Below are 27,314 nucleotides of genomic sequence, written 5' to 3'. Positions count from 1 at the left end.
GTTGATGCTTCAGCTGCTGGGCTGGGTGGGGACCGCATGGAGGAGATGCGGCGCAGAGGCCAAAAGGCAAATCTCGCTCTTGTGTCCGTGAGTTAATAGTTCCTTTTCAAATCAGTGTCTTCTGTAGTCTTGTTTATTCTTTACAACCATGAGAGCCTGTGTCTCCATTTGAGAGATGGAGACATTGAAGCTCAAAGAAATGGAGGGATTTAAATGACTTGCTTGAGTTGCAGAGTTGAAGCTACGATTTTTGTTTTTTTAATTTCCAGGTCTGACTGACTTCTGTGTTAAGTTGCTTAAGTAAATGGATGGATATCAGAAACTGGAGAATAGTTAGAAGAGCAGGTAAATGGGTTTTGGATGAAGGAAAAAGAAACAAGAACAGTTTAGTGGTACAGATGCCTAATAGTTGGTGCCAGGATCTTATTTATAATTTTTAAAATTTTCATACTTATTTATTAGATGAGACCAAAATCCGTAACTTTTCCTATGAGGCACTTCATTAGCTGGCTCCATTTTCTGGGTGTCATGAAGATGCCTAGTACATGGAAGGTTCTGTTGATGTTTGCTATTTTTCATCTCCTTCCCTTAGTTCCATGCTTTTTTCTGTTTGGAGGACAGCACGTTCTGTCCCTCCCTCAGCTGTGATACATGTGATTTCCTTGCCAACTCCTCCATCTCACTAGCTCTGCTCATCTTTTGTGCAACCCATGTGTGCTTCCATGCTCTGGTCTCCATGGCACTCACACACCAGTACCTGTTTAAGTGTTTGTAATAATTTATCTGATACTTGCCTGCTCCATTAGACTGTAGGGCCAGGTCTGGGACTATGTCTAGTTGTCCATTTCTATATCTCTAGCACTTAATCAGTATTGCCTAACTAACAAGGTGCCTGTTGCTAAGGTGATTAGAATGCTGTTAAGATGAGGAGAGTTCCGTTTCTTTGGTTACACCTTTGCTCTCTATCTTAGCTACTAGTTTAGTTAGCCTAAGGGACCCAAATACACAGAAGTCTCACAGAGCTGTAGCAGTCCACTTGATTAAAAGTTTCTTGCTTCATTCAAGCAGAGGAGGGATAGATGTTCATGAAACAATTCTTAGACGTTTGTAATTGTTGGTTACCATGGGCAAGCAGTGGAAATAGATGATAAAATCTCTTTTTCCTTATTATAAAGTTGGAATTACACACTTTGTATAGATATTCCGAAACTTTTAAAATTAAAATTTTAAAATCAGGTTTTTTAGTCTAGAATCTCTGAACATGATAGCCTGTGCAAAAAGCTCACTGGTAGCTTATCAAATGATGTTATGCAGGTATAATGTAATTTGTGCATATGAAGTCCATAATTCTTTCTTTGCTTTCTTTCTGAACCCACACTCCTGACTCTTACGTACTTTGATTTAGTTTGCACTGAAATATAGCTTTAAATCTTAGATGTGTATTCTGCTATGTTTGGAGTTTTGTTTCTGGCTTTTCTTTTACATAAGGATGTGTAGAGATTCTACAGACAGCATTATCTTAAGATACAGAACAATTTCTGTAGCCATTATGTGAAAATTGTGACAATTCTGACTTCTTCTAAGAATGGATTTAATTGTATTCTAGCACAACATCTTCTCTGGGGATATTCAGGTAGGATAACTGAATGTCGTGTTCATTTGAAGCCTGATGTTTTTGTTCATTTGGTTCTTTGAATTCTGTTTTTGCATTTACGTAAGTAGCTAGAAGTTATGTCAACAATTTTTTTTTTCTGGTGGTAATAACTATAATATTAAAGGAGAGAGGAAACCGTACTAATACAGATTTTTGTTATTACAAATACCACAGTAAAACCATATTCAGATGACTTGGAAACATTCACTTCATAGAACATTTAGTCTCTAATCAAAGAATGGTGTGGGAATCTGTATATTAAGCTGTGGTATTTAATGGGAAATGTGATAGTGAATGCATCTCTATTATATGATGCACACAAATATTCCGATTAAAAAGCATAGAGGGGGCCAGGCTCGGTGGCTCATGCCTGTAATCCCAGCATTTTGGGAGGCAGAGGCGGGTGGGTCACGAGGTCAGGAGTTCAAGACCAGCTTGGCCGAGATGGTAAAACCTCGTCTCTACTAAAAATACAAAAAATTAGCCAGGCATGGTGGCAGGCGCCTTTAATCCCAGCTACTTGGGAGGCTGAGGCAGAAAATTGCTTGAACCGGGGCAGCAGAGGTTGCAGTGAACTGAGATCACGCCACTGCACTCCAGCCTGGGCGACAGAGCGAGACTCTGTCTCAAAAAACAAAAAACAAAAACAAACAAACAAAAAAACAGAGAGGGACGTAGATTCTGGGACCTGTGACTGTGAAGTCAGGAGACCACAGCCTTTCTGTTTTGGAGTCTGGCTCAGTGTGCTGTGGTTGGTGACAGCAGGGACCCCCTGTCCTGGGTGTGCTGAGGAAGGGAAGGTGGCCAGCCTAGGTCTCACTGGGGACAGTTGGCCGATTGTTCTTACAGTGCCTCGTGTGTCATTTTGTTGACTGCCTCATGTCATTTTACTGACTGCCTTTTTTTTTTAATAAATAAAAATTTTTTGACTCAACTAGTGGTATTATTTTCCCCAACTTCATGTTTCATTTGGAAATTTATAGGATATAAGATTTGCTTACAGAAATCATTTTATGATCAATATTATTTGAGGCAGGTGATACACTAAAATAGTTTAGAAACCAAGTCATTATTATAGTGATAATTCATATAAATATTTTGAGTTCCTAGCTTATATTAAAAATGGTTTATTGTTCACAGTTCTTATTACTGTATTTTTCTTAAGGCTTTGTCAATGTATCTTACATGTTTTAAGGTGGCATCAAATCAAAGAGGAAAACAAAATCTTGATATAAGTGGACTGCATAATTAACATTTGCCCTGGTACTGTCTGGTTACATCAGCGATTCTCTTAAGACGAAAGCTAAGAGGTCGGTGACAGAGTGTCAGTGGTGATTTTTGAGGAAGAAATGTGGTCACTGGGGCTAATGTTGAACCACCCTGGCTTGCTGGACTTTTCTGCTGGGCCCTGGGGTCTGCAGTGCCACTGCTAGGCTGGAGATGGAGGGAGTCTGAGCTGGCAGGAAGGCTGCCCTTTCTTTCCTTCCTTTTCTATTGTGGTGGTTTCATTTCTTTTTTTCTATTCTCTCTTCATTTCTTTGAAGATTGACTGATCTACAGTACACCATTTAATTGAAGCTTGACTGGACATTTACAAAGAGATTTGCATCTCTCTGCTCAGTGGGGCATTGTTAGAACTCATCAGCTACCCAGGCTGTCATTGCCACTTTCTGTACAGGAGAAAAGTATCAAAAACTGTCACTGTGCTTAGAGCTTTGGATGGATTGTTATTGTAGCCAGCTGGAGACTGAAGGAGTCTGGTTGAATGTAGTAAACTCTCAGTTAATTAAAACATTCAGGACTGAGATTTCTTGGTTAAGTAAATTTTTAAGTAGACTATATATAATATTTCCGTCTGTGCTGAAATTCATCTCAAGGTTAGCACTGAACATAAACATAAACAATAAAAAGCAGTGCAGTCTTTGAGTACTGATTCATTATGTTGATGTTATTATTTTGAACCACTGAGGGATTGAACTGATCATAGTGAAGCAAAAGCTACTCTTGGAAGAGTTCCTTCTAAGTTAAATTTGGTCATTGTTTAAACCTTTCTGCCTCTTGGAATAATTTCAGTACTGTAGCTTAACCTCTGTAGACAGTGCTGATAATTTTAAGGTTACAAAAACCATTTCATTTATTAAACTGCTACAAAAATGATTTTGCAGATCCTGTTAAAGGTGCTTTATAATTTCTATGACTTTCTAACCCAGGACATGGAGACTTGTTTCTGTGTTAACATTTATAACTAAAAAGCTGAATGTCTTAAATACAATGGATAGAATTCAGGACTTCAGATCGAACTGACTTAATGTACATATACTGGTGTCTTATTACATTTTCTCTCTCCTTTATTTTCTTTCATGTTTTTTTCAGTTGAGCATGACCGATGTGTTAGTTGCATGCTATAGGTGGTGTGTGTGTGTGTGTTTTGTTGGCATTTAATTTATACATTAAATGAGATCATTTTCCTGAAGGTAGGTATATGTTTTATAAATTGCCAAATTTCATGAAAGGATATTGGGTAAGATTATCTATGGAATGCATGTCGTGGCAATTATTAACATAGAGCACAAAGTGGTGCATATTTAATTTTTTATTTTCTGAGTGTTTTGAATTTTAATTTCTAACTCTTTTTTTGTATCTCTAGTATTATATCCTTGCCTTATGATTTGGATATTCCACTATAGTTAAATCTGATTCAGTGAGCATTTTTAAAAGGAAAATGTTGGAAAATCATATTTTAATAGGACTTACAGATCAAACAGGCTATACTAGTCAAGCTGCTGACAAGATTTTGTAATTTCTTAAATATTAGTGCTTGAATTATTGTAAATCACACAATGTAAAAACTGAAAAATATTCTGAATTTGGGTATTGACACCTTCCTAAAGTTGCAAAAGTGTGCCCTTGCTTAAATTTCTATGGCAGTAATTTTTAAATATCTTGTTGTTACATGAAAGGCAATTTCTTGGTAGAAGATAAAGTCATCTTTTTTATACATAAGCCTCTGAAATAAGGGTATGCTTTCTTGGACAAAAAAGTAACAATATGTAAAAGTTTCCAGAGCCTGAGGCGGGATTCCTCTTATAATATTTTCCAAACTTGCTTTTTTTTTGTTTTTTTTTTGAGACGGGCCCTCACTCTGTCGCCCAGGCTGGAGTGCAGTGGCGTAATCTCGGCTCACTGCAACCTCCGCCTCCTGAGTTCAAGCAGTTTTCTGCCTCAGCCTCCTGAGTAGCTGGGCACTACAGGAGCCCGCCACCATGCCCGGCTAATTTTTGTATTTTTAGTAGAGATGGGGTTTCATCATCTTGGCCAGGCTGGTCTTGAACTGCTGACCTCGTGATCCACCTGCCTTGGCATCCCAAAGTGGTGGGATTACAGATGTGAGCCACTGTGCCTTGCCACTCTTTTAAGAGTCTAGAAGTCATATGTACGTAGGGAGAATATTGAATGTTAGTATCTATACCAGATGGAATTTGAGATGTTTATTTCTCTGGGAAAAATATACCTACAGATGTATGGTGTTATTTTTTCATTTTGTTCCTGCTGATATTATAAATGTCATACTCTGAAATACTAAATTCACTTAGAAAGAAAATGTTCATTTCTAAGGCCAGTGGTTAAAACCAGTAAAAACTGCCCCCCTCAACCCAAGCAAATATCTTCCTAGTGTTCTAGTTTATCAGACATCCAAAAGCGGAGCTGCTCTGCTGCCTTCACAGCATGGCCCCACGTGCTCCTTTGTTGCCTCCAAAGTATTTCTGCAAAAATCTCAGGGCTCTGAACAGCATACTTTAATAATAAGTAGCTAGATACAGGGTACTTTGGAAAAGTTGTAAATATGTTCTGTATTTGGGCATAAATATAGAGCAGTCTTTAGATCTAGAATCTCATCCCCATTATTTTTCCAAATGAGAGAATTCAAGTCCCAGAAAAATGAAATGGCACTGAAATTAGACATCTGTTTAGTTGTTGAAAGGAAACCATGTAAGTCTCATTGCTGCCTCAGCTGCAGAAAGCGCTGGTCAGCTGCAGCTGAGACTCCAGCCTCAGTGTGCTGACTTCATGCCCTTCTCTGTAGGTCATACAGCTGTGTGGCTCCTGGAAACTTGAAGTTAACACAAAACATCCTTCATACAGGTTGGGTGTCCCAGACCCAAAAATCTGAAACCCCAAATGTTTCAAAATCTGCAACAAGTATCTACATGACACTCAAAAGAAATGCTCATTGGAGCATTCTGGATTTCAGATTTTTGGATTTGGAATGCTCAGCTGGTAAGTACAATGTAAATATTCCAAAGTCCAAAAAAAAAATCCGAAATCTGAAACACTTCTGGTCACAAGCATTCGGATAAGGCATAGTCAGCCTTTATTGGGGTCGTGTATCAATTTTACCTTTAAACAAAAAAGATTCTTACCTAAATTTTATTTGCATTTTCTTTGGTGTTTTATTTGTGGGCAAATAAGTGCTAAACATTGTTTTCCATATTGATTTCATTTGCAGAACATTATAGGATACTTTAAAAAACATATTTAAATGCATTTTGTATATTTATTTAAAATAAGCATTTTCCAGGCAGAATTATTTCTCTCACAGGTTATTGTAAATATGGATTTATATATAGATTTTCTATCACTATTATTATTTAAAAATTATTTTAGCCCAGTTTTGCCGAATTTTTACATGTACTTCCAGCTCTTAGAAAACTTAACCAGTACTGGCCAGGCACGGTGGCTCATGCCTGTAATCCCAGCACTTTGGGAGGCCAAGGCAGGTGGGTCATGAAGTCAGGAGATTGAGACCATCCTGGCTAACACGGTGATACCCTGTCTCTACTAAAAGTACAAAAAAAATTAGCCAAGTGTGGTGGCAGGCCCCTGTAGTCCTAGCTACTTGGGAAGCTGAGGCAGGAGAATGGTGTGAACCCGGGAGGTGGAGCTTGCAGTAAGCGGAGATTGCGCCACTGCACTCCAGCCTGGGTGATAGAGCGAGACTCTGTCTTAAAAAAAAAAAAAAACAACAAAACAAACTTCCCACTACTGTCTTATTTGTGAGAATAGAAAGCTACTGTAGTAGAATTATATGTATTTATGACATTTCTGTGTATGATTTACAGGAAGACCATGTACTCAGCTGCAGCTTCTAAATCCAGAACGATTTGCACGTCTTATCAAGGAAGTAATGAATACATTCTGGCCTGGCAGAGAATTGATCGTTCAATGGTATCCATTTGATGAAAACAGAAATCACCCATCTGTTTCATGGCTTAAGATGGTTTGGAAAAATCTTTATATACATTTTTCAGAGGATTTGACTTTATTTGATGAGATGCCACTTATCCCCAGAACTATACTAGAGGAAGGTCAGGCATGTGTGGAACTCATTAGACTCAGGATTCCATCATTAGTCATTTTAGATGATGAATCTGAAGCACAGCTTCCAGAATTTTTAGCAGACATTGTACAAAAACTTGGAGGATTTGTCCTTAAAAAATTAGATGCATGTATACAACATCCGCTTATTAAAAAATATATTCATTCACCATTACCAAGTGCTGTTTTGCAAATAATGGAGAAGATGCCATTGCAGAAATTGTGTAATCAAATAACTTCGCTACTTCCAACACACAAAGATGCCCTGAGGAAGTTCTTGGCTAGTTTAACTGATAGCAGTGAGAAAGAGAAAAGAATTATTCAAGAATTGGCAATATTCAAGCGCATTAACCATTCTTCTGGTCAGGGAATTTCCGCTTATACAAAATTGAAAGGTTGTAAAGTCTTACACCATACTGCCAAGCTCCCAGCAGATCTGCGACTTTCTATTTCAGTAATAGACAGTAGTGATGAAGCTACTATTCGTCTTGCAAACATGTTGAAAATAGAACAGTTAAAGACCACTAGCTGCTTAAAGCTTGTTTTAAAAGATATTGAAAATGCATTTTATTCACATGAAGAGGTAACACAGCTTATGTTATGGGTCCTTGAGAATCTGTCTTCTCTTAAAAATGAGAATCCAAATGTGCTTGAGTGGTTAACACCATTAAAATTCATCCAGATACCACAGGAACAGGTGGTATCAGCTGGCGAACTCTTTGACCCGGATATAGAAGTACTAAAGGATCTCTTTTGTAATGAAGAAGGAACCTATTTCCCACCCACAGTTTTTACCTCACCAGATATTCTTCACTCCTTAAGACAGATTGGTTTAAAAAACGAAGCCAGTCTCAAAGAGAAAGATGTTGTGCAAGTGGCAAAAAAAATTGAAGCCTTACAGGGCAGTGCTTGTCCAGATCAGGATGTTCTTCTGAAGAAAGCCAAAACCCTCTTACTGGTTTTAAATAAGAATCACACACTGTTACAATCATCTGAAGGAAAGATGACATTGAAGAAAATAAAATGGGTTCCAGCCTGCAAGGAAAGGCCTCCAAATTATCCAGGCTCTTTAGTCTGGAAAGGAGATCTCTGTAATCTCTGTGCACCACCAGATATGTGTGATGTAGGCCATGCAATTCTCATTGGCTCCTCACTTCCTCTTGTTGAAAGTATCCATGTAAACCTGGAAAAAGCATTAGGGATCTTCACAAAACCTAGCATTAGTGCTGTCTTAAAACACTTTAAAATTGTTGTTGATTGGTATACTTCAAAAACCTTTAGTGATGAAGACTACTATCAATTCCAGCATATTTTGCTTGAAATTTATGGATTCATGCATGATCATCTAAATGAAGGGAAAGATTCTTTTAGAGCCTTAAAATTTCCCTGGGTTTGGACTGGCAAGAAGTTTTGTCCACTTGCCCAAGCTGTGATTAAACCAATCCATGATCTTGACCTTCAGCCTTATTTGCATAATGTACCTAAAACCATGGCGAAATTCCACCAACTATTTAAGGTCTGTGGTTCAATAGAGGAGTTGACATCAGATCATATTTCCATGGTTATTCAGAAGATATATCTCAAAAGTGACCAAGATCTCAGTGAACAAGAAAGCAAACAAAATCTTCACCTTATGTTGAATATTATCAGATGGCTATATAGCAATCAGATTCCAGCAAGCCCCAACACACCAGTTCCTATACATCATAGCAAAAGTCCTTCTAAACTCATCATGAAGCCAATTCACGAATGCTGTTACTGTGACATTAAAGTTGATGACCTTAATGACTTACTTGAAGATTCTGTGGAACCAATCATTTTGGTGCATGAGGACATACCCATGAAAACTGCAGAATGGCTCAAAGTTCCATGCCTTAGTACAAGACTGATAAATCCTGAAAACATGGGATTTGAGCAGTCAGGACAAAGAGAACCACTTACTGTAAGAATTAAAAATATTCTGGAAGAATACCCTTCAGTGTCAGATATTTTTAAAGAACTACTTCAAAATGCTGATGATGCAAATGCAACAGAATGCAGTTTCTTGATTGATATGAGAAGAAATATGGACATAAGAGAGAATCTCCTCGACCCAGGGATGGCAGCTTGTCATGGACCTGCTTTGTGGTCATTCAACAATTCTCAATTCTCAGATTCAGATTTTGTGAACATAACTAGGTTAGGAGAATCTTTAAAAAGGGCAGAAGTTGACAAAGTTGGAAAATTTGGTCTTGGATTTAATTCTGTGTACCATATCACTGACATTCCCATCATTATGAGTCGGGAATTCATGATAATGTTCGATCCAAACATAAACCATATCAGTAAACACATTAAAGACAAATCCAATCCTGGGATCAAAATTAATTGGAGTAAACAACAGAAAAGACTTAGAAAATTTCCTAATCAGTTCAAACCATTTATAGATGTATTTGGCTGTCAGTTACCTTTGACTGTAGAAGCACCTTACAGCTATAATGGAACTCTTTTCCGACTGTCCTTTAGAACTCAACAGGAAGCAAAAGTGAGTGAAGTTAGTAGTACTTGCTATAATACAGCAGATATTTATTCTCTTGTGGATGAATTTAGTCTCTGTGGACACAGGCTTATCATTTTCACTCAGAGTGTAAAGTCAATGTATTTGAAGTACTTGAAAATTGAGGAAACCAACCCCCGCTTAGCACAAGATACAGTAATAATTAAAAAAAAATCCTGCTCTTCCAAAGCATTGAACACACCTGTCTTAAGTGTTTTAAAAGAGGCTGCTAAGCTCATGAAGACTTGCAGCAGCAGTAATAAAAAGCTTCCCAGTGATGAACCAAAGTCATCTTGCATTCTTCAGATCACAGTGGAAGAATTTCACCATGTCTTCAGAAGGATTGCTGATTTACAGTCACCACTTTTTAGAGGCCCAGATGATGACCCAGCTGCTCTCTTTGAAATGGCAAAGTCTGGCCAATCAAAAAAGCCATCAGATGAGTTGTCACAAAAAACAGTAGAGTGTACCACGTGGCTTCTATGTACTTGCATGGACACAGGAGAGGCTCTGAAGTTTTCCCTGAGTGAGAGTGGAAGAAGACTAGGACTGGTTCCATGTGGGGCAGTAGGAGTTCTGCTGTCAGAAATCCAGGACCAGAAGTGGACTGTGAAACCACACATTGGAGAGGTGTTTTGCTATTTACCTTTACGAATAAAAACAGGCTTGCCAGTTCACATCAATGGGTGCTTTGCTGTTACATCAAATAGGAAAGAAATCTGGAAAACAGATACAAAAGGACGATGGAATACCACGTTCATGAGACATGTTATTGTGAAAGCTTACTTACAGGCACTGAGTGTCTTACGGGACCTGGCCACTAGTGGGGAGCTAGTGGATTATACTTACTATGCAGTGTGGCCCGATCCTGATTTAGTTCATGATGATTTTTCTGTAATTTGCCAAGGATTTTATGAAGATATAGCTCATGGAAAAGGGAAAGAATTGACCAAAGTCTTCTCTGATGGATCTACTTGGGTTTCCATGAAGAATGTAAGATTTCTAGATGACTGTATACTTAAAAGAAGAGATGTCGGTTCAGCAGCCTTCAAGATATTTTTGAAATACCTCAAGAAGACTGGGTCCAAAAACCTTTGTGCTGTTGAACTTCCTTCTTCAGTAAAATTAGGATTTGAAGAAGCTGGCTGCAAACAGATACTACTTGAAAACACATTTTCAGAGAAACAGTTTTTTTCTGAAGTGTTTTTTCCAAATATTCAAGAAATTGAAGCAGAACTTAGAGATCCTTTAATGATTTTTGTTCTAAATGAAAAAGTTGATGAGTTCTCGGGAATTCTTCGTGTTACTCCATGTATTCCTTGTTCCTTGGAGGGGCATCCTTTGGTTTTGCCATCAAGATTGATCCACCCTGAAGGACGAGTTGCAAAGTTATTTGACTTTAAAGATGGAAGATTCCCTTATGGTTCTACTCAGGATTATCTCAATCCTATTATTTTGATTAAACTAGTTCAGTTAGGTATGGCAAAAGATGATATTTTATGGGATGACATGCTAGAACGTGCAGAGTCAGTAGCTGAAATTAATAAAAGTGATCATGTTGCTGCATGCCTAAGAAGTAGTATCTTATTGAGTCTTATTGATGAGAAACTAAAAATAAGGGATCCTAGAGCAAAGGATTTTGCTGCAAAATATCAAACAATCCCCTTCCTTCCATTTTGACAAAACCAGCAGGTTTTCTTTGGACTGGAAAGGTAACAGTTTTAAACCTGAAACCATGTTTGCAGCAACTGACCTTTATACAGCTGAACATCAAGATATAATTTGTCTTTTGCAACCAATTCTAAATGAAAATTCCCATTCCTTTAGAGGTTGTGGTTCAGTGTCATTGGCTGTTAAGGAGTTTTTGGGATTACTCAAGAAGCCAACACTTGATCTGGTTATAAACCAATTGAAAGAAGTTGCAAAATCAGTTGATGATGGAATTACACTGTACCAGGAGAATATCACCAATGCTTGCTACAAATACCTTCATGAAGCCTTGATGCAAAATGACATCACTAAGATATCAATTATTGATAAGTTAAAGCCCTTTAGCTTCATTCTGGTTGAGAATGCATATGTTGACTCAGAAAAGGTTTCTTTTCATTTAAATTTTGAGGCAGCACCATACCTTTATCAGTTGCCTAATAAATATAAAAATAATTTCCGTGAACTTTTTGAAAGTGTGGGTGTGAGGCAGTCATTCACTGTTGAAGATTTTGCTCTTGTTTTGGAATCTATTGATCAAGAAAGAGGAACAAAGCAAATAACAGAAGAGAATTTTCAGCTTTGCCGGCGAATAATCAGTGAAGGAATATGGAGTCTCATTAGAGAAAAGAAACAAGAATTTTGTGAGAAAAATTATGGCAAGATATTATTGCCGGATACTAATCTTATGCTTCTCCCTGCTAAATCGTTATGCTACAATGATTGCCCTTGGATAAAAGTAAAGGATACCACTGTAAAGTATTGTCACGCTGACATACCCAGGGAAGTAGCAGTAAAACTAGGAGCAGTCCCAAAGCGACACAAAGCCTTAGAAAGATATGCATCCAATGTCTGTTTTACAACACTTGGCACAGAATTTGGACAGAAAGAAAAATTGACCAGCAGAATTAAGAGCATCCTTAATGCATATCCTTCTGAAAAGGAAATGTTGAAAGAGCTTCTTCAAAATGCTGATGATGCAAAGGCGACAGAAATCTGTTTTGTGTTTGATCCTAGACAGCATCCAGTTGATAGAATATTTGATGATAAGTGGGCCCCACTGCAAGGGCCAGCACTTTGTGTGTACAACAACCAGCCATTTACAGAAGATGATGTTAGAGGAATTCAGAATCTTGGAAAAGGCACGAAAGAAGGAAATCCTTATAAAACTGGACAATATGGAATAGGATTCAATTCTGTGTATCATATCACAGACTGCCCATCTTTTATTTCTGGCAATGACATCCTGTGTATTTTTGATCCTCATGCCAGATACGCACCAGGGGCCACATCCATTAGTCCTGGACGCATGTTTAGAGATTTGGATGCAGATTTTAGGACACAGTTCTCAGATGTTCTGGATCTTTATCTGGGAACCCACTTTAAACTGGATAATTGCACAATGTTCAGATTTCCTCTTCGTAATGCAGAAATGGCAAAAGTTTCGGAAATTTCATCCGTTCCAGCATCAGACAGAATGGTCCAGAATCTTTTGGACAAACTGCGCTCAGATGGGGCAGAACTTCTAATGTTTCTTAATCACATGGAAAAAATCTCTATTTGTGAAATAGATAAAAGTACTGGAGCTCTAAATGTGCTGTATTCAGTCAAGGGCAAAATCACAGATGGAGACAGATTGAAAAGGAAACAATTTCATGCATCTGTAATTGATAGTGTTACTAAAAAGAGGCAGCTCAAAGACATACCAGTTCAACAGATAACCTATACTATGGATACTGAGGACTCTGAAGGAAATCTTACTACGTGGCTAGTTTGTAATAGATCAGGCTTTTCAAGTATGGAGAAAGTATCTAAGAGTGTAATATCAGCTCACAAGAACCAAGATATTACTCTTTTCCCACGTGGTGGAGTAGCTGCCTGCATTACTCACAACTATAAAAAACCCCATAGGGCCTTCTGCTTTTTGCCTCTCTCTTTGGAGACGGGGCTGCCATTTCATGTGAATGGCCACTTTGCACTGGATTCAGCCAGAAGGAACCTGTGGCGTGATGATAATGGAGTTGGTGTTCGAAGTGACTGGAATAACAGTTTAATGACAGCATTAATAGCTCCTGCATATGTTGAATTGCTAATACAGTTAAAAAAACGGTATTTCCCTGGTTCTGATCCAACATTATCAGTGTTACAGAACACCCCTATTCATGTTGTAAAGGACACTTTAAAGAAGTTTTTATCATTTTTCCCAGTTAACCGTCTTGATCTACAGCCAGATTTATATTGTCTAGTGAAAGCACTTTACAGTTGCATTCACGAAGACATGAAACGTCTTTTACCTGTTGTGCGGGCTCCCAATATTGATGGCTCTGACTTGCACTCTGCAGTTATAATTACTTGGATCAATATGTCTACTTCAAATAAAACTAGACCATTTTTTGACAATTTACTACAGGATGAATTACAACACCTTAAAAATGCAGATTATAATATCACCACACGCAAAACAGTAGCAGAGAATGTCTATAGGCTGAAACATCTCCTTTTAGAAATTGGTTTCAACTTGGTTTATAACTGTGATGAAACTGCTAATCTTTACCACTGTCTTATAGATGCAGATATTCCTGTTAGTTATGTGACCCCTGCTGATATCAGATCTTTTTTAATGACATTTTCCTCTCCTGACACTAATTGCCATATTGGGAAGCTGCCTTGTCGTCTGCAGCAGACTAATCTAAAACTTTTTCATAGTTTAAAACTTTTAGTTGATTATTGTTTTAAAGATGCAGAAGAAAATGAGATTGAAGTTGAGGGACTGCCCCTTCTCATTACACTGGACAGTGTTTTGCAAACTTTTGATGCAAAACGACCCAAGTTTCTAACAACATACCATGAATTGATTCCATCCCGCAAAGACTTGTTTATGAATACATTGTATTTGAAATATAGTAATATTTTATTGAACTGTAAAGTTGCAAAAGTGTTTGACATTTCCAGCTTTGCTGATTTGTTATCCTCTGTGTTGCCTCGAGAATATAAGACCAAAAGTTGCACGAAGTGGAAGGACAATTTTGCAAGTGAGTCTTGGCTTAAGAATGCATGGCATTTTATCAGCGAATCTGTAAGCCTGAAAGAAGATCAGGAAGAAACAAAACCAACATTTGACATTGTTGTTGATACTCTAAGAGACTGGGCATTGCTTCCAGGAACAAAGTTTACTGTTTCAGCCAACCAGCTTGTGGTTCCTGAAGGAGATGTTCTTCTTCCTCTCAGCCTTATGCACATTGCAGTTTTTCCAAATGCCCAGAGTGATAAAGTTTTTCATGCTCTCATGAAAGCTGGCTGTATTCAGCTTGCTTTGAACAAAATCTGTTCCAAAGACAGTGCATTTGTTCCTCTGTTGTCATGTCACACGGCAAATATAGAGAGCCCCACAAGCATCTTGAAGGCTCTACATTATATGGTCCAAACTTCAACATTTAGAACAGAAAAATTAGTAGAAAATGATTTTGAAGCACTTTTGATGTATTTCAACTGCAATTTGAATCACTTGATGTCCCAAGATGATATAAAAATTTTAAAGTCACTTCCATGCTATAAATCCATCAGTGGCCGCTATGTGAGTATTGCAAAATTTGGAACATGCTATGTACTTACAAAAAGTATCCCTCCAGCTGAAGTGGAAAAATGGACACAATCATCATCATCTGCGTTTCTTGAAGAAAAAATACACTTAAAAGAACTGTATGAGGTGATTGGTTGTGTACCTGTAGATGATCTTGAGGTATATTTGAAGCACCTCTTACCAAAAATTGAAAATCTCTCTTATGATGCAAGATTAGAGCACTTAATCTACCTTAAGAATAGATTATCAAGTGCTGAGGAATTATCAGATATTAAGGAACAACTTTTTGAAAAACTGGAAAGTTTATTGATAATCCATGATGCTAACAGTAGACTAAAGCAAGCAAAGCATTTCTATGATAGAACTGTGAGAGTTTTGAAGTTATGCTTCCTGAAAATTGTTTATTCCTAATGATTTCTTTAAGAAATTGGAACAACTTATAAAACCCAAAATCATGTTACATTTATGACATCCTGGGTGGAATTCTTAAGAAATATTGGACTAAAATACATACTTTCTCAGCAGCAGTTGTTACAATTTGCTAAGGAAATCAGTGTGAGGGCTAATACAGAAAACTGGTCCAAAGAAACACTGCAAAATACAGTTGATATCCTTCTGCATCATATATTCCAAGAACGAATGGATTTGTTATCTGGAAATTTTCTGAAAGAGCTATCTTTAATACCATTCTTATGTCCTGAGCGGGCCCCCGCGGAATTCATTCGATTTCATCCTCAATATCAAGAGGTAAATGGAACACTTCCTCTTATAAAGTTCAATGGAGCACAGGTAAATCCAAAATTCAAGCAATGTGATGTACTCCAGCTGTTATGGACATCCTGCCCTATTCTTCCAGAGAAAGCTACACCCTTAAGCATTAAAGAACAAGAAGGTAGTGAACTTGGTCCACAAGAACAGCTTGAACAAGTTTTAAGTATGCTTAATGTTAACCTGGATCCTCCTCTTGATAAGGTAATCAATAACTGCAGAAACATATGCAACATAACAACTTTGGATGAAGAAATGGTAAAAACTAGAGCAAAAGTCTTAAGGAGCATATATGAATTCCTCAGTGCAGAAAAAAGGGAATTTCGTTTTCAGTTGCGAGGGGTTGCTTTTGTGATGGTAGAAGATGGTTGGAAGCTTCTGAAGCCTGAGGAGGTAGTCATAAACCTAGAATATGAATCTGATTTTAAACCTTACTTGTACAAGCTACCTTTAGAACTTGGCACATTTCACCAGTTGTTCAAACACTTAGGTACTGAAGATATTATTTCAACTAAGCAATACGTTGAAGTGTTAAGCCGCATATTTAAAAATTCTGAGGGCAAACAATTAGATCCCAATGAAATGCGTACAGTTAAGAGAGTAGTTTCTGGTCTGTTCAAGAGTCTACAGAATGATTCAGTCAAGGTGAGGAATGATCTCGAGAATGTACGAGACCTTGCACTTTACCTCCCGAGCCAGGATGGTAGATTGGTAAAGTCAAGCATCTTAGTGTTTGATGATGCCCCACATTATAAAAGTAGAATCCAGGGGAATATTGGTGTGCAAATGTTGGTTGATCTCAGCCAGTGCTACTTAGGGAAAGACCATGGATTTCATACTAAGTTGATAATGCTTTTTCCTCAGAAACTTAGACCTCGATTATTGAGCAGTATACTTGAAGAACAGTTAGATGAAGAGACTCCTAAAGTTTGTCAGTTTGGAGCGTTGTGTTCTCTTCAAGGAAGATTGCAGTTACTCTTGTCTTCTGAACAGTTCATTACAGGACTAATTAGAATTATGAAGCATGAAAATGATAATGCTTTTCTGGCCAATGAAGAAAAAGCCATAAGACTTTGCAAAGCCCTAAGAGAAGGACTGAAAGTGTCCTGTTTTGAAAAGCTTCAAACAACGTTAAGAGTTAAAGGTTTTAATCCTATTCCCCACAGCAGAAGTGAAACGTTTGCTTTTTTGAAGAGATTTGGTAATGCAGTCATCCTGCTGTACATTCAACATTCAGACAGTAAAGACATTAATTTCCTCTTAGCATTGGCAATGACTCTTAAATCAGCAACTGACAATTTGATTTCCGACACTTCATATTTAATTGCTATGCTAGGATGCAATGACATTTACAGGATCGGTGAGAAACTTGACAGTTTGGGAGTGAAATATGACTCTTCAGAGCCATCAAAACTGGAACTTCCAATGCCTGGCACACCAATTCCTGCCGAAATTCATTACACTCTGCTTATGGACCCAATGAATGTTTTTTACCCGGGAGAGTATGTTGGGTACCTTGTTGATGCTGAAGGTGGTGATATCTATGGATCATACCAGCCAACATACACGTATGCAATTATTGTACAAGAAGTTGAAAGAGAAGATGCTGACAATTCTAGCTTTCTAGGAAAGATATATCAGATAGACATTGGTTATAGCGAATATAAAATAGTTAGCTCTCTTGATCTGTATAAGTTTTCAAGACCTGATGAAAGCTCTCAAAGCAGAGACAGTGCTCCTTCTACGCCAACAAGCCCTACTGAGTTCCTTGCCCCTGGCCTGAGAAGCATTCCTCCTCTTTTCTCTGGTAGAGAGAGCCACAAGGCTTCTTCAAAACATCAGTCCCCCAAAAAGCTTAAGGTTAATTCTTTACCAGAAATCTTAAAAGAAGTGACATCTGTGGTGGAGCAAGCATGGAAGCTTCCAGAATCGGAACGAAAAAAGATTATTAGGCGGTTGTATTTGAAATGGCATCCTGACAAAAATCCAGAGAACCATGACATTGCCAATGAAGTTTTTAAACACTTGCAGAATGAAATCAACAGATTAGAAAAACAGGCTTTTCTAGATCAAAATGCAGACAGGGCTTCCAGACGAACGTTTTCAACCTCAGCATCCCGATTTCAGTCAGACAAGTACTCATTTCAGAGATTCTATACTTCATGGAATCAAGAAGCAACGAGCCATAAATCTGAAAGACAGCAACAGAACAAAGAAAAATGCCCCCCTTCAGCTGGACAGACTTACTCTCAAAGGTTCTTTGTTCCTCCCACTTTCAAGTCAGTTGGCAATCCAGTGGAAGCACGCAGATGGCTAAGACAAGCCAGAGCAAACTTCTCAGCTGCCAGGAATGACCTTCATAAAAATGCCAATGAGTGGGTGTGCTTTAAATGTTACCTTTCTACCAAGTTAGCTTTGGTTGCAGCTGACTATGCTGTGAGGGGAAAGTCTGATAAGGATGTAAAACCAACTGCACTTGCTCAGAAAATAGAGGAATATAGTCAGCAACTTGAAGGACTGACAAATGATGTTCACACATTGGAAGCTTATGGTGTAGACAGTTTAAAAACAAGATATCCTGATTTGCTTCCCTTTCCTCAGATCCCAAATGACAGGTTCACTTCTGAGGTTGCTATGAGGGTGATGGAATGTACTGCCTGTATCATAATAAAACTTGAAAATTTTATACAACAAAAAGTGTGAAGGTACTTAAGGAAAAAAAAAAAGAGGTAGATCTTGAATGTGTTGTAGCACAAATATAAATTGCTGTACTTCATTAAGCTTCATTGCCAGTTAGCTAGGAATTGTGAAGCACATTGCAGATTTTTCTGGGAGAATTCTGGAGTTGTTATGTGCATGAATACCAACGGAAAACCTTAACTGAATCTAGAAGAAAAGTATTTTGAAGATGGTGGTGAGCTGCAAAACAGGTGGATGGATTTGAATGATTGGGATGGTACATTATTGAACTGCACTTTCTATAACCAAAGCTTAGCAGTTTGTTAGATAAGAGTCTGTGTATGTCTCTGGTTACGATGAAGTTAATTTTATGTTTTTAACATGGTATTTTTGAAGGAGCTAATGAAACACTGGACATATCATTGGTTTAAACATAAGGGGAATTAAGTCTTTGTAGTTTGTCATTTTTTTAAGTGGATCCTCTTGGATGCATTATTTTCTTATCAGCTGGCTCTGATTATGAATTTGTTGCAATTTTATGTCATACTCAGTGCATTTAAGAAATGGTACAGTATTTTAATCCTGTTACTTGACTAAGAGTGTGAAGGTAGTACTTTTTAGAGTGCACTGAGTGCACTTGACATCTTTATTTAAATTTTTTTAACATCTTTTGTTTACAGGCTTCCTGTTTCATGAAGATAGCAATGGAAAACTCAAAATGGTGGCAGTTCTTACCACCAGATGAGATGTTAGTATTGTTTCTGGAAACTGCTTGTCAAGACAACATTTATTAACTGGTAGAACACTTGCTTTATGTTTGTGTGTATATATTTTCCACAAATGTTATAATTTATATAGTGTGGTTGAACAGGATGCAATCTTTTGTTGTCTAAAGGTGCTGCAGTTCAAAAAAAAAAAAAGATTTTTTTTCAATATGGCACTTAGTGGAGTTTTTTTTAACTTTAAAAACATTAACAATTGTTAAAATCATTGTGTTATCTAGTAGCTTATAATGATCAGCTTATATTTCCCCGTGGTCAGAACTGACATTTAATTCACATTTGTCTCACCATACTTCTGTAACATAGTTCTGTCGCAGAATGTAAAGGAAAGGTAATGATAATTAGTTTATATAAGTGTACTGGCTGTAAATGATGCTAAATATATTTTATGCAATTAAGGGCTTACGGAACATGTTAAAACCTTTTTTACTTTTATTGGTAATAAGGAATGTTTGCACCTCCATCCTGTATTGCTTCTGGATGCGAAACCATGTAATTATTTCTGCTGTTATATAAGGTGCCATACTTTTAATAAAGCAAAATGTACATATGAAATCATCGTAATGGGTATTTCCTGGGAAATAGTTCATTGGAAATCAAACTTAACATCTTAATATTGAATTTTGATGTGTGTCTAGGTGTGTGTTTATTGGAAATATTAGGAAAATATTTTCCTGTATATTTTCATGCTGGAATTATAGATTTCTTTTTTAGGATTAATAGAATATAAAGTGCTTATTATATACTAGGTTTAGGTCCTCATTGATTTAGTTGAGTTTATGTCACCTTTTGTACTACTTTATTCAGCTGTGAAGTTATTAGGAAGTCCATTTTGCTGCAAACCAGCTATCTTTATTTATTTTTTTATTTTTTTATTTTTATTTATTTTTTTGAGATGGAGTCTCACTTCATTGCCCAGGCTGGAGTGCAGTGACGCAATCTCAGCTCATTGCAACCTCCACCTCCCGGGTTCAAGTGAATCTTGTGACTTGTTCTACCTGAGCCTTTGCCACTAGTAACTTGGGGAAAAATAATACCTACCTCAAAGATTTGTGAGCATTAAAAAAGTAAGACACCCTTAAACTGTGAAATCTGAAAAATGAGGTTGATTTGTATTGTTTATTGACTATATACAGAAAGTTTAATTTTGTGTGATTTATTCCTTTGACTACATCTTGAAAACCAGATCAACCTCAAATTCCCTTCAAAACTTGGAATTTTTCTTGTGAAACCTGACATACTTGCATTAAACTGAAGGGAGGATGTGAAGTTTGAATGCTGTAAAGGAAATGCTGTATAGAGCTTCGGGGCATTTTAGTATTGAGCAAGGCTACTCTCAACAGGACGTTAGATATCCACAGTGAAGCGTCATACGTTAACTCCGCACCGAGTGTGTGCCCACAGGGACAAGATGGGGGAGGCGAGGCAGAGAGAATTCACAATTGTTCTGGTGAAAATTAATCCAGTGGAAAAACACATTGCTTTTCCATTTCTTCAACTTTTGTGTCTCTCATCCACGTGCATTTGGAGATCATGTAGTTTTGTCCAAACACTTTTTCACGGGCACATTTTTTTTTTCTGAGTTCCTCTGGAAGCGTTTACTTCCCATCCACGCTTCCTCAGTCTTTCACGATGTGCAGCTGTTCCCTGGGTGTGAGGATCTGGGGCCGGCACTGCACAGCTCACCGAGAGGACGCAGGCAGCTCAGAGGCAGATGTGGCTGTGCTCCTGGCACGTGGTGCCCACACCGGCCACAGACAGGTACAGCTTCCCATCTGGACACACACAGATTTCGTAGAGGCTCTGTGAGCTGCCAGAGGGACCCCATGTCCCCTGCACCAGTTTGGGTAAGCACACGGTTTCAGCATCAAGCTCCAGCTGGTCGGAAGAAGATGAGAGACGAGGTGTTAAGGAAGGGCCACCCTGGTCAACGGCAAATCCCCACTCTCACAAGGTTTCCAATTAGTTTCTTCTCCTCATAGAAAACGAAAATAGGCACCTGACTTTATGTAAGTCATCTCGTAATTATCCGATTCTTTTAAAGCCTAGTTCTACTCTACATGCAGGCTGGGACTTCACAACCCCTTCCACGCTGGAGGCAGCCACTTTTCCTCTTCGCCATTGTTTGAGTCCAGCTTAGAAATGGGACCCCATTGTGAAACGTGCTTCACCTTCACAGTGTGTTTGTTTCAGTAAACCGGGTTGCTTTTCAGCTTTGTGATGCTGTACTTCTAAAAACCTTTTCAAAATTGTTTGTCAAACGTACTAGAATTCTGCCGATTCACGTTTATCTTGTGACTCACTTTGACTTTACGTAAATCCTCTCCTCCCCATTAGGATAAAGTACAGTCCATCGAATTAGATTCATCTTAATAATTTCTACCCATGAATAATGAAATTTATCCTGATTTTATTCCTGATTTTGTTTTCCTATGAGAGGCAATTAAATTCATCCTATTAGCTGGCAACCATTTCCCTAACTTTTAAATATTATTTGAAATGGCACGGCCTCCTATTAGATGCTGAAAACACACAGACTCAGCCAATTAAAATGAAATGAAAACTACTGGATTTTCTGGTCACATGATAATTTAGTTAAACTGAAATGCAAACAAAGAGCTGAAGATTGAGGCTCGGAAATCTTTTTGATAAAGAAATAAAAACTGTCACATCCAGCAGCCAAATGTCGCCCACTCCAGGGCACTCACTTGTTATAAGGAATTAAACTGCATGTGGGTAGGCATAATTCTGTCCTTGCCAACAAGGAGAGCTCCTTCCTTTATTTTGTGTGGCTCTTATCCTTGCCTTCCAATCTATTAACAACCTGCTGTCGTCAGCTGCACGCATTCCCCGGTGTGGACCTGTCAGGTGAGGCTTGATCACATGACCCCACAGCCTTGCAGGCAGCTCTGCGCCCTGCGTGGTCTGGTGCAGTCAGGGTCAAAGAAGTCAAATAGGTGTCAATATGCTTTTCAAGTAGAATCTCTTTAGTTATTACCCAGTGCTTCAGGTTCTTTGGGTGCTTGCTTTTCACTAACACACTTTCAACTTGTTGGTTTCTCCTGTCCCCTTTCTTGTGGTTAATTGGTCAATTTTTTTCTAGTTGTCATTTTTGACCCTACTCTTCCAGCAAAACTCCAGCCGCTGGAATGGTACACACACTGCCACCCAAGCATCTTTTTTTTTTTTTTGCCTTTATGGGACTATGTCTGGTGAGAGGTTGAAATCTCTCTCATCCTTTGAAGTAGCTCCTCATCATAAGGAAGACCCACTCGAATTATGGGTCTGGCTGTGTGCGGCTTGTGAAAATGACTCCTACTTCATGTAAACAAGTAATATCATTTCAAAATTAAGGTAAGTTTACATTTGTGAAGGTAATTTTTTTTTTTTTTTTTTTTGAGACGGAGTCTCGCTCTGTCGCCCAGGCTGGAGTGCAGTGGGGCAATCTCGGCTCACTGCAAGCTCCACCTCCCGGGTTCACACCATCCTCCAGCCTCAGCCTCCCAAGCAGCTAGGACTACAGGCGCCGCCACCACGCCCGGCTAGTTTTGTTTTTTTGTATTTTTAGTAGAGACGGAGTTTCACCGTGTTAGCCAGGGTGGTCTTGATCTCCTGACCTCGTGATCTGCCTGCCTTGGCCTCCCAAAGTTCTGGGATTACAGGCGTGAGCCACCGCACCAGGCCGGTAATACATTTTTAAGTGTGTAGTGACATTATGATTTCATAATGAAATTCCAACATTCTTGATTTTTATTTCTGCATTTATCTGCTCCTGACATCATAACTTCATAGGTTATGACTTGCAGTGGCTTACCCTGAAGAACTGTGTTCCACTAGCAGGCTGTCCTCTGATGGGTCCTGCCCACGCACTCTGGGGCTGTTCTCACGGCCCGCTCGATGATGGCACCATATCCACCTACACCTTTACTACACCTTCCTACTAACATCACAGTAATGTAGTTTCAAAATGTTGGCACCCATATTCCTACAGTAGTGTCTCAAAACCCTATGACATAATTAAGCAAATATTACATCCCTATTTGAGGAGACAGGCCCAGAGAGGGCCGGATAAGATGCCCGAATTCAAACAGGTAATGAGGGAATTTGATCCAGCACTAGGACTCAGGCTTCCTGACTTCCAGCTGAATCCTCTGCCTGCTGCACCACATTTCACATGTGTGTGTGTGTGTGGGGGGGGGGTGTCTGTGCATTGCCACAGGTGCGATGATAGGGCCAGTGCTGGGGAGGAGCTTGGAAACCCATGTGCCCTCTCATTGTGCTAACAGCGTCCACAGACATTTATCGCAGCACATTCACCTGGTGCATGGAGATGCACCTGACTGCAATAACGCAGGCACTCCCTGAGAATGACTCTAGGACCCAAGAAGAATGTGTGTTCAGAGTTCTGAGCTAAGGAGTCTGGGAGTGGCCAACCCAGAGATTCAGTCCACATCTGTGAAGGATATCGGAGCGCCTGGCCCATCCCTTGGAACACAGGCCATATGGGGGACCGAGGCCCTTTGTTTTGGGTTAAATGCAAGTTGTTGCTAAGTGAAAATGCTGTATAACCTGCATGCTTTTTACAAACGGGAGCAGTTTTCCAGTCGAGCTCGCTGCTACTGGACTGCCCTGTCGGTAAGTCCTCAATAAACCCTATGTCCTGTTCCATGGCTGTGGGTCTCTTCTTTGGCGTTTTGGACATGGTGCCATCCCTATTGGATTCCACAGGGTCTGGCATGACAGCCAGGCAATGGTGGCACGAATGAACGCAACCCACATCCCTCACTGCACTCACTGTTGGTAAGACAGAGCTATGTACAAGACAATTCCTGCAGCAGAGGCTTATTGTGAGCACGTCGTACGTATGAAAATATCTGGGCTTAGGCCAAGAAGATGAGATCAGTTGTTTGTACAAATCTATAAATACGGCATCATACAACTGGAATGAGCTTATAAACCACATCCTTGGTTTTCTTCCAGACCATTTAGGAACATCCCTAACATGTCTGATTTTCTGGTTGACTGAAATCGAGCTTTTTCCTTTTTTTTTTTTCTAACAAACAGGGTTCCAGCATCAGTAGTGAGCAGTGTGCGCTCTAAGCCTCGTTGTGACTTTGGCTTGTGTCCGTGAGATTTTAGTAGCTCCTCCCCTGCTGTCTGCTGTTTCGCTTTCCTTGGTTTTAGTTTTGATTTTAGTTATCTGCTGTCAACCTGAGTCTGGATAACATTAAATGGAAAATTCCAGAAATAATGTATACATTTTAAATGGCACGCATTTCTGACTAGTGTGATGGAATCTTGAGCCATTCAGCCCAGGACACAAATCATCCCTGCGCCCAGCATCTCCACCTGTCTACGCTCCCAGCCTGTGAGTCACTGAGGCGCCATCTCCATTGTGAGATCCACTGTTAAGTTACTGCGGTGCTTGTGTTCACGTCGCCGTTAATTTTACTTAATAATGTCTCCAAAGCACGAGAGCGGTGATGCTGGCATATTGTTATAATCACTTCATTTTACTGTGAGTTATTATTGTTCTTAATCTCTCACTGAGCCTTATTTATAAGTTAACCTTTAGCATAGGTATGTATGCACAGGAAAACAGTGTTTACAGGGTTCAGTACTCTCTGTGGTTTTAGGCCTCCACTAGGGGTCCTGGAACATGTCCCCTGTCAATAAAGGGAGACAACTGTATTTCTAGACTTGAAGTCCCAGGTTTTATCTTTATTGTAGTTGACTTTGAAAAAACATTCTTACTTTTCATCTTTCATTTTCGTTTAAACTGGAAATGCAGCTTAAGCGCAGCACTCTGGGCAGTGGAAGGTGACAGTGGTTGTTGGTGGGTGACTCCTAGTGACAGCCATCCCCAGAGAAGCTGGATCCCTAGGAAATGGCAAAATGGACATTCTCTGTAAACCGTGAATGTCTGTGGTGGTTTTTTTTTTCCAACTTGAAAATAACAAGTCACGGACCATGCACGGTGGCTGATGCCTGTAATCCCAGCACTTTGGGAGGCTGAGGTGGGCGGATCACGAGGTCAGGAGATCAAGACCATCCTGGCTAACCCGGTGAAACTGCGTCTCTACTAAAAATACAAAAAACTAGCCGGACGTGGTGGTGGTGCCTGTAGTCCCGGCTACTCGGGAGGCTGAGGCAGGAGAATGGCATGGACTCGGGAGGCGGAGCTTGTAGTGAGCCGAGATCCCACCACTGCACTCCAGCCTGGGCGACAGAGCGAGACTCCGTCTCAAAAAAAAAAAAAAAAAAAGAAAAGAAAAGAAAATAACAAGTCACTAAGTCACTTGATAGCAAAAATGCCAGTCAAAGAAACCTGTCTGGATCTAATACAGAATAATTTTAGACTTTCTTGGCCCTTCTTTCAATGCTAAATTGTCTTTTGCTTTGCTTGTACATTTGCTACTCTATGACCTTCATGTTTTCCTGCAAACTACTAGAAATTTAATACTGATAGCTTTACAGACATGATACTCAGGGATATCATCAGGACATACAGTAGGAGGCGGATCTGTGAACTCACCATTCCGTCACTACTATGAAAAAGAATATCCATTTGAGAAAGCGCCTTGATTTTCCCAGCGTGAGCTTGAATACGCACACCCCTTGGGCCATCCATGCTTAGACTCCGAGTGGGGGATTCTAGTCTGAGGTGAGGAAAAGAAGCAAAAAAAAAGAAAAAAGTATTAAAAGCCATTCCAGCAATCCCTCAACTTAGCATGGAAAAGATAACTAGTAAGATATATAAGTCTTCAAGTCATTCTCAAATGGTAACATACTGTGCATTATTCGTTGATAAATCCAGAAATAATGTGAAGTAAGAAATAAACTTTCTATCCATGAAAGCTTATGAGATTAGTATCCTCTAAAAGCCGATAAAAACAGGAGGCAGTCCTAATCCCATGCAGCAGTTTCCAGTGGCGTAGTTAAGTACTCTGGCAATGCTATTTCAGAAGAAAATGCCATTTATGAATAACTACACAAAATTATTTGTGCTACGTCGCCCAGGCTAGAGTGCAGCGGCTCTTCACAGTGGTGATCATGGTGCATTGCAGCCTCAAATTCCTGGGCTCAAGAGGTCCTCCTGCCTTGGCCTCTCAAGTAGCTGTGGCAGGCCTGTTTTTTTAGTTAAAACACCAATTTATTTAGGAAAAAAGATAGATGTAAGGACAACACATGCATTTTCCACATGCCCATGAGACAGAATATAACTTTGGTCTTTTTTAGAAAGATTACAGGGCAAATGGAAAGATTTCTTTTGGAAAAATTACTGAACTGATAGAACTGAAAGGAGGGAAGTCGGCCTCAGCTGGCTTTGGTTTTGTACAATTAATCAGACTCTCCTTGTGGTTAAGCCAAGCACAGAAAGAGAACCAAAAATATAAGAGCCAGAGGAATTCTCTTACTTGCCTCTGCCTGGAAAAGGCTGCATTGCCACCAGATGGCATAATGTGATCATTTGAAACACTTTTCAGCTGCTCAGCGCCCAAGTTTGAAATGCTGATTTCAAGGAAACGCTTAAAAGGGCAGTAGGAAGCAGAACAAACAGAACCCGCTGTAGGCTGGGGTTTCATGGGAGGAGAGGGGCAGGGAGCAGAGAGAAAGGGAAGTGGCTTAAGACAGAAGTACCCGATAATGAATCTGCACTTAAATTGACTGAACATTTATTTGACAGACTTTTTACATCTGATGACTTGCTCCCTTGAATTGGCAAGTTTTTTTTTTTTTAATCACTGTTTGTTATAGAAGGCAAAGTTTCATTTTCTGAGCATGTGAAGTTTGACCTGCCACACATTTTAAAGACTTACCTTGAGTATGAGAAAACACTTAAGAGACATTTATGGAATTTATTGGTCAAGTTAGGCTGGGGAACACTTTGGTACAGCTCCATGTGCATGGTCTGGCTGCCTGCCCAGTTTGCTTTTTTTTCTTTTCTTTTTTTTTTCTTTTTCTGAGACAGAGTCTTGCTCTGTCACCCAGGCTAGAGTACAGTGGTGCGGTCTCAGCTCACTGCAACCTCTGCCTCCTGGCTTCAGGCAACTCTCCTGCCTCAGCCTCCCAAGTACCTAGGATTACAGGCACCCACCACCGTGTCTGGCTAATTTTTGTATTTTTAGTAAAGAGGGAATTTCACCATCTTGGCCAGGCTGGTCTCGAACTCCTGACCTCGTGATCCACCCACCTCGGCCTCCCAAAGTGCTGGGATTACAGGCGTGAGCC

General features: G+C 39.3%; 2 protein-coding genes across 2 annotated transcripts in view; one reads left to right on the top strand and one right to left on the bottom strand.

The window, feature by feature from the left end:
* SACS (sacsin molecular chaperone) overlaps positions 1–19,641 on the top strand; it is a 35,715-nt gene extending 16,074 nt beyond the window's left edge. The window contains 4 exon segments of the mRNA XM_017874487.1: positions 6,775–11,242; positions 11,244–15,245; positions 15,247–15,299; positions 15,302–19,641. Of these exon segments, the coding sequence (XP_017729976.1) occupies positions 6,775–11,242; positions 11,244–15,245; positions 15,247–15,299; positions 15,302–18,324 (11,546 nt within the window). The 3' untranslated portion in view covers positions 18,325–19,641.
* Positions 19,642–20,173: 532 nt separating this feature from the next.
* SGCG (sarcoglycan gamma) overlaps positions 20,174–27,314 on the bottom strand; it is a 79,211-nt gene continuing 72,070 nt past the window's right edge. The window contains 2 exon segments of the mRNA XM_017874489.1: positions 20,174–20,960; positions 25,618–25,741. Coding sequence (XP_017729978.1) covers positions 20,787–20,960; positions 25,618–25,741 — 298 coding nt within the window. The 3' untranslated portion in view covers positions 20,174–20,786.

Source organism: Rhinopithecus bieti, unplaced genomic scaffold (assembly GCF_001698545.2).
Source record: "Rhinopithecus bieti isolate Rb0 unplaced genomic scaffold, ASM169854v2 scaffold_8350, whole genome shotgun sequence".
Lineage (NCBI taxonomy): Eukaryota > Metazoa > Chordata > Mammalia > Primates > Cercopithecidae > Rhinopithecus > Rhinopithecus bieti.
This window is presented reverse-complemented; position numbering and strand designations above follow the sequence as displayed.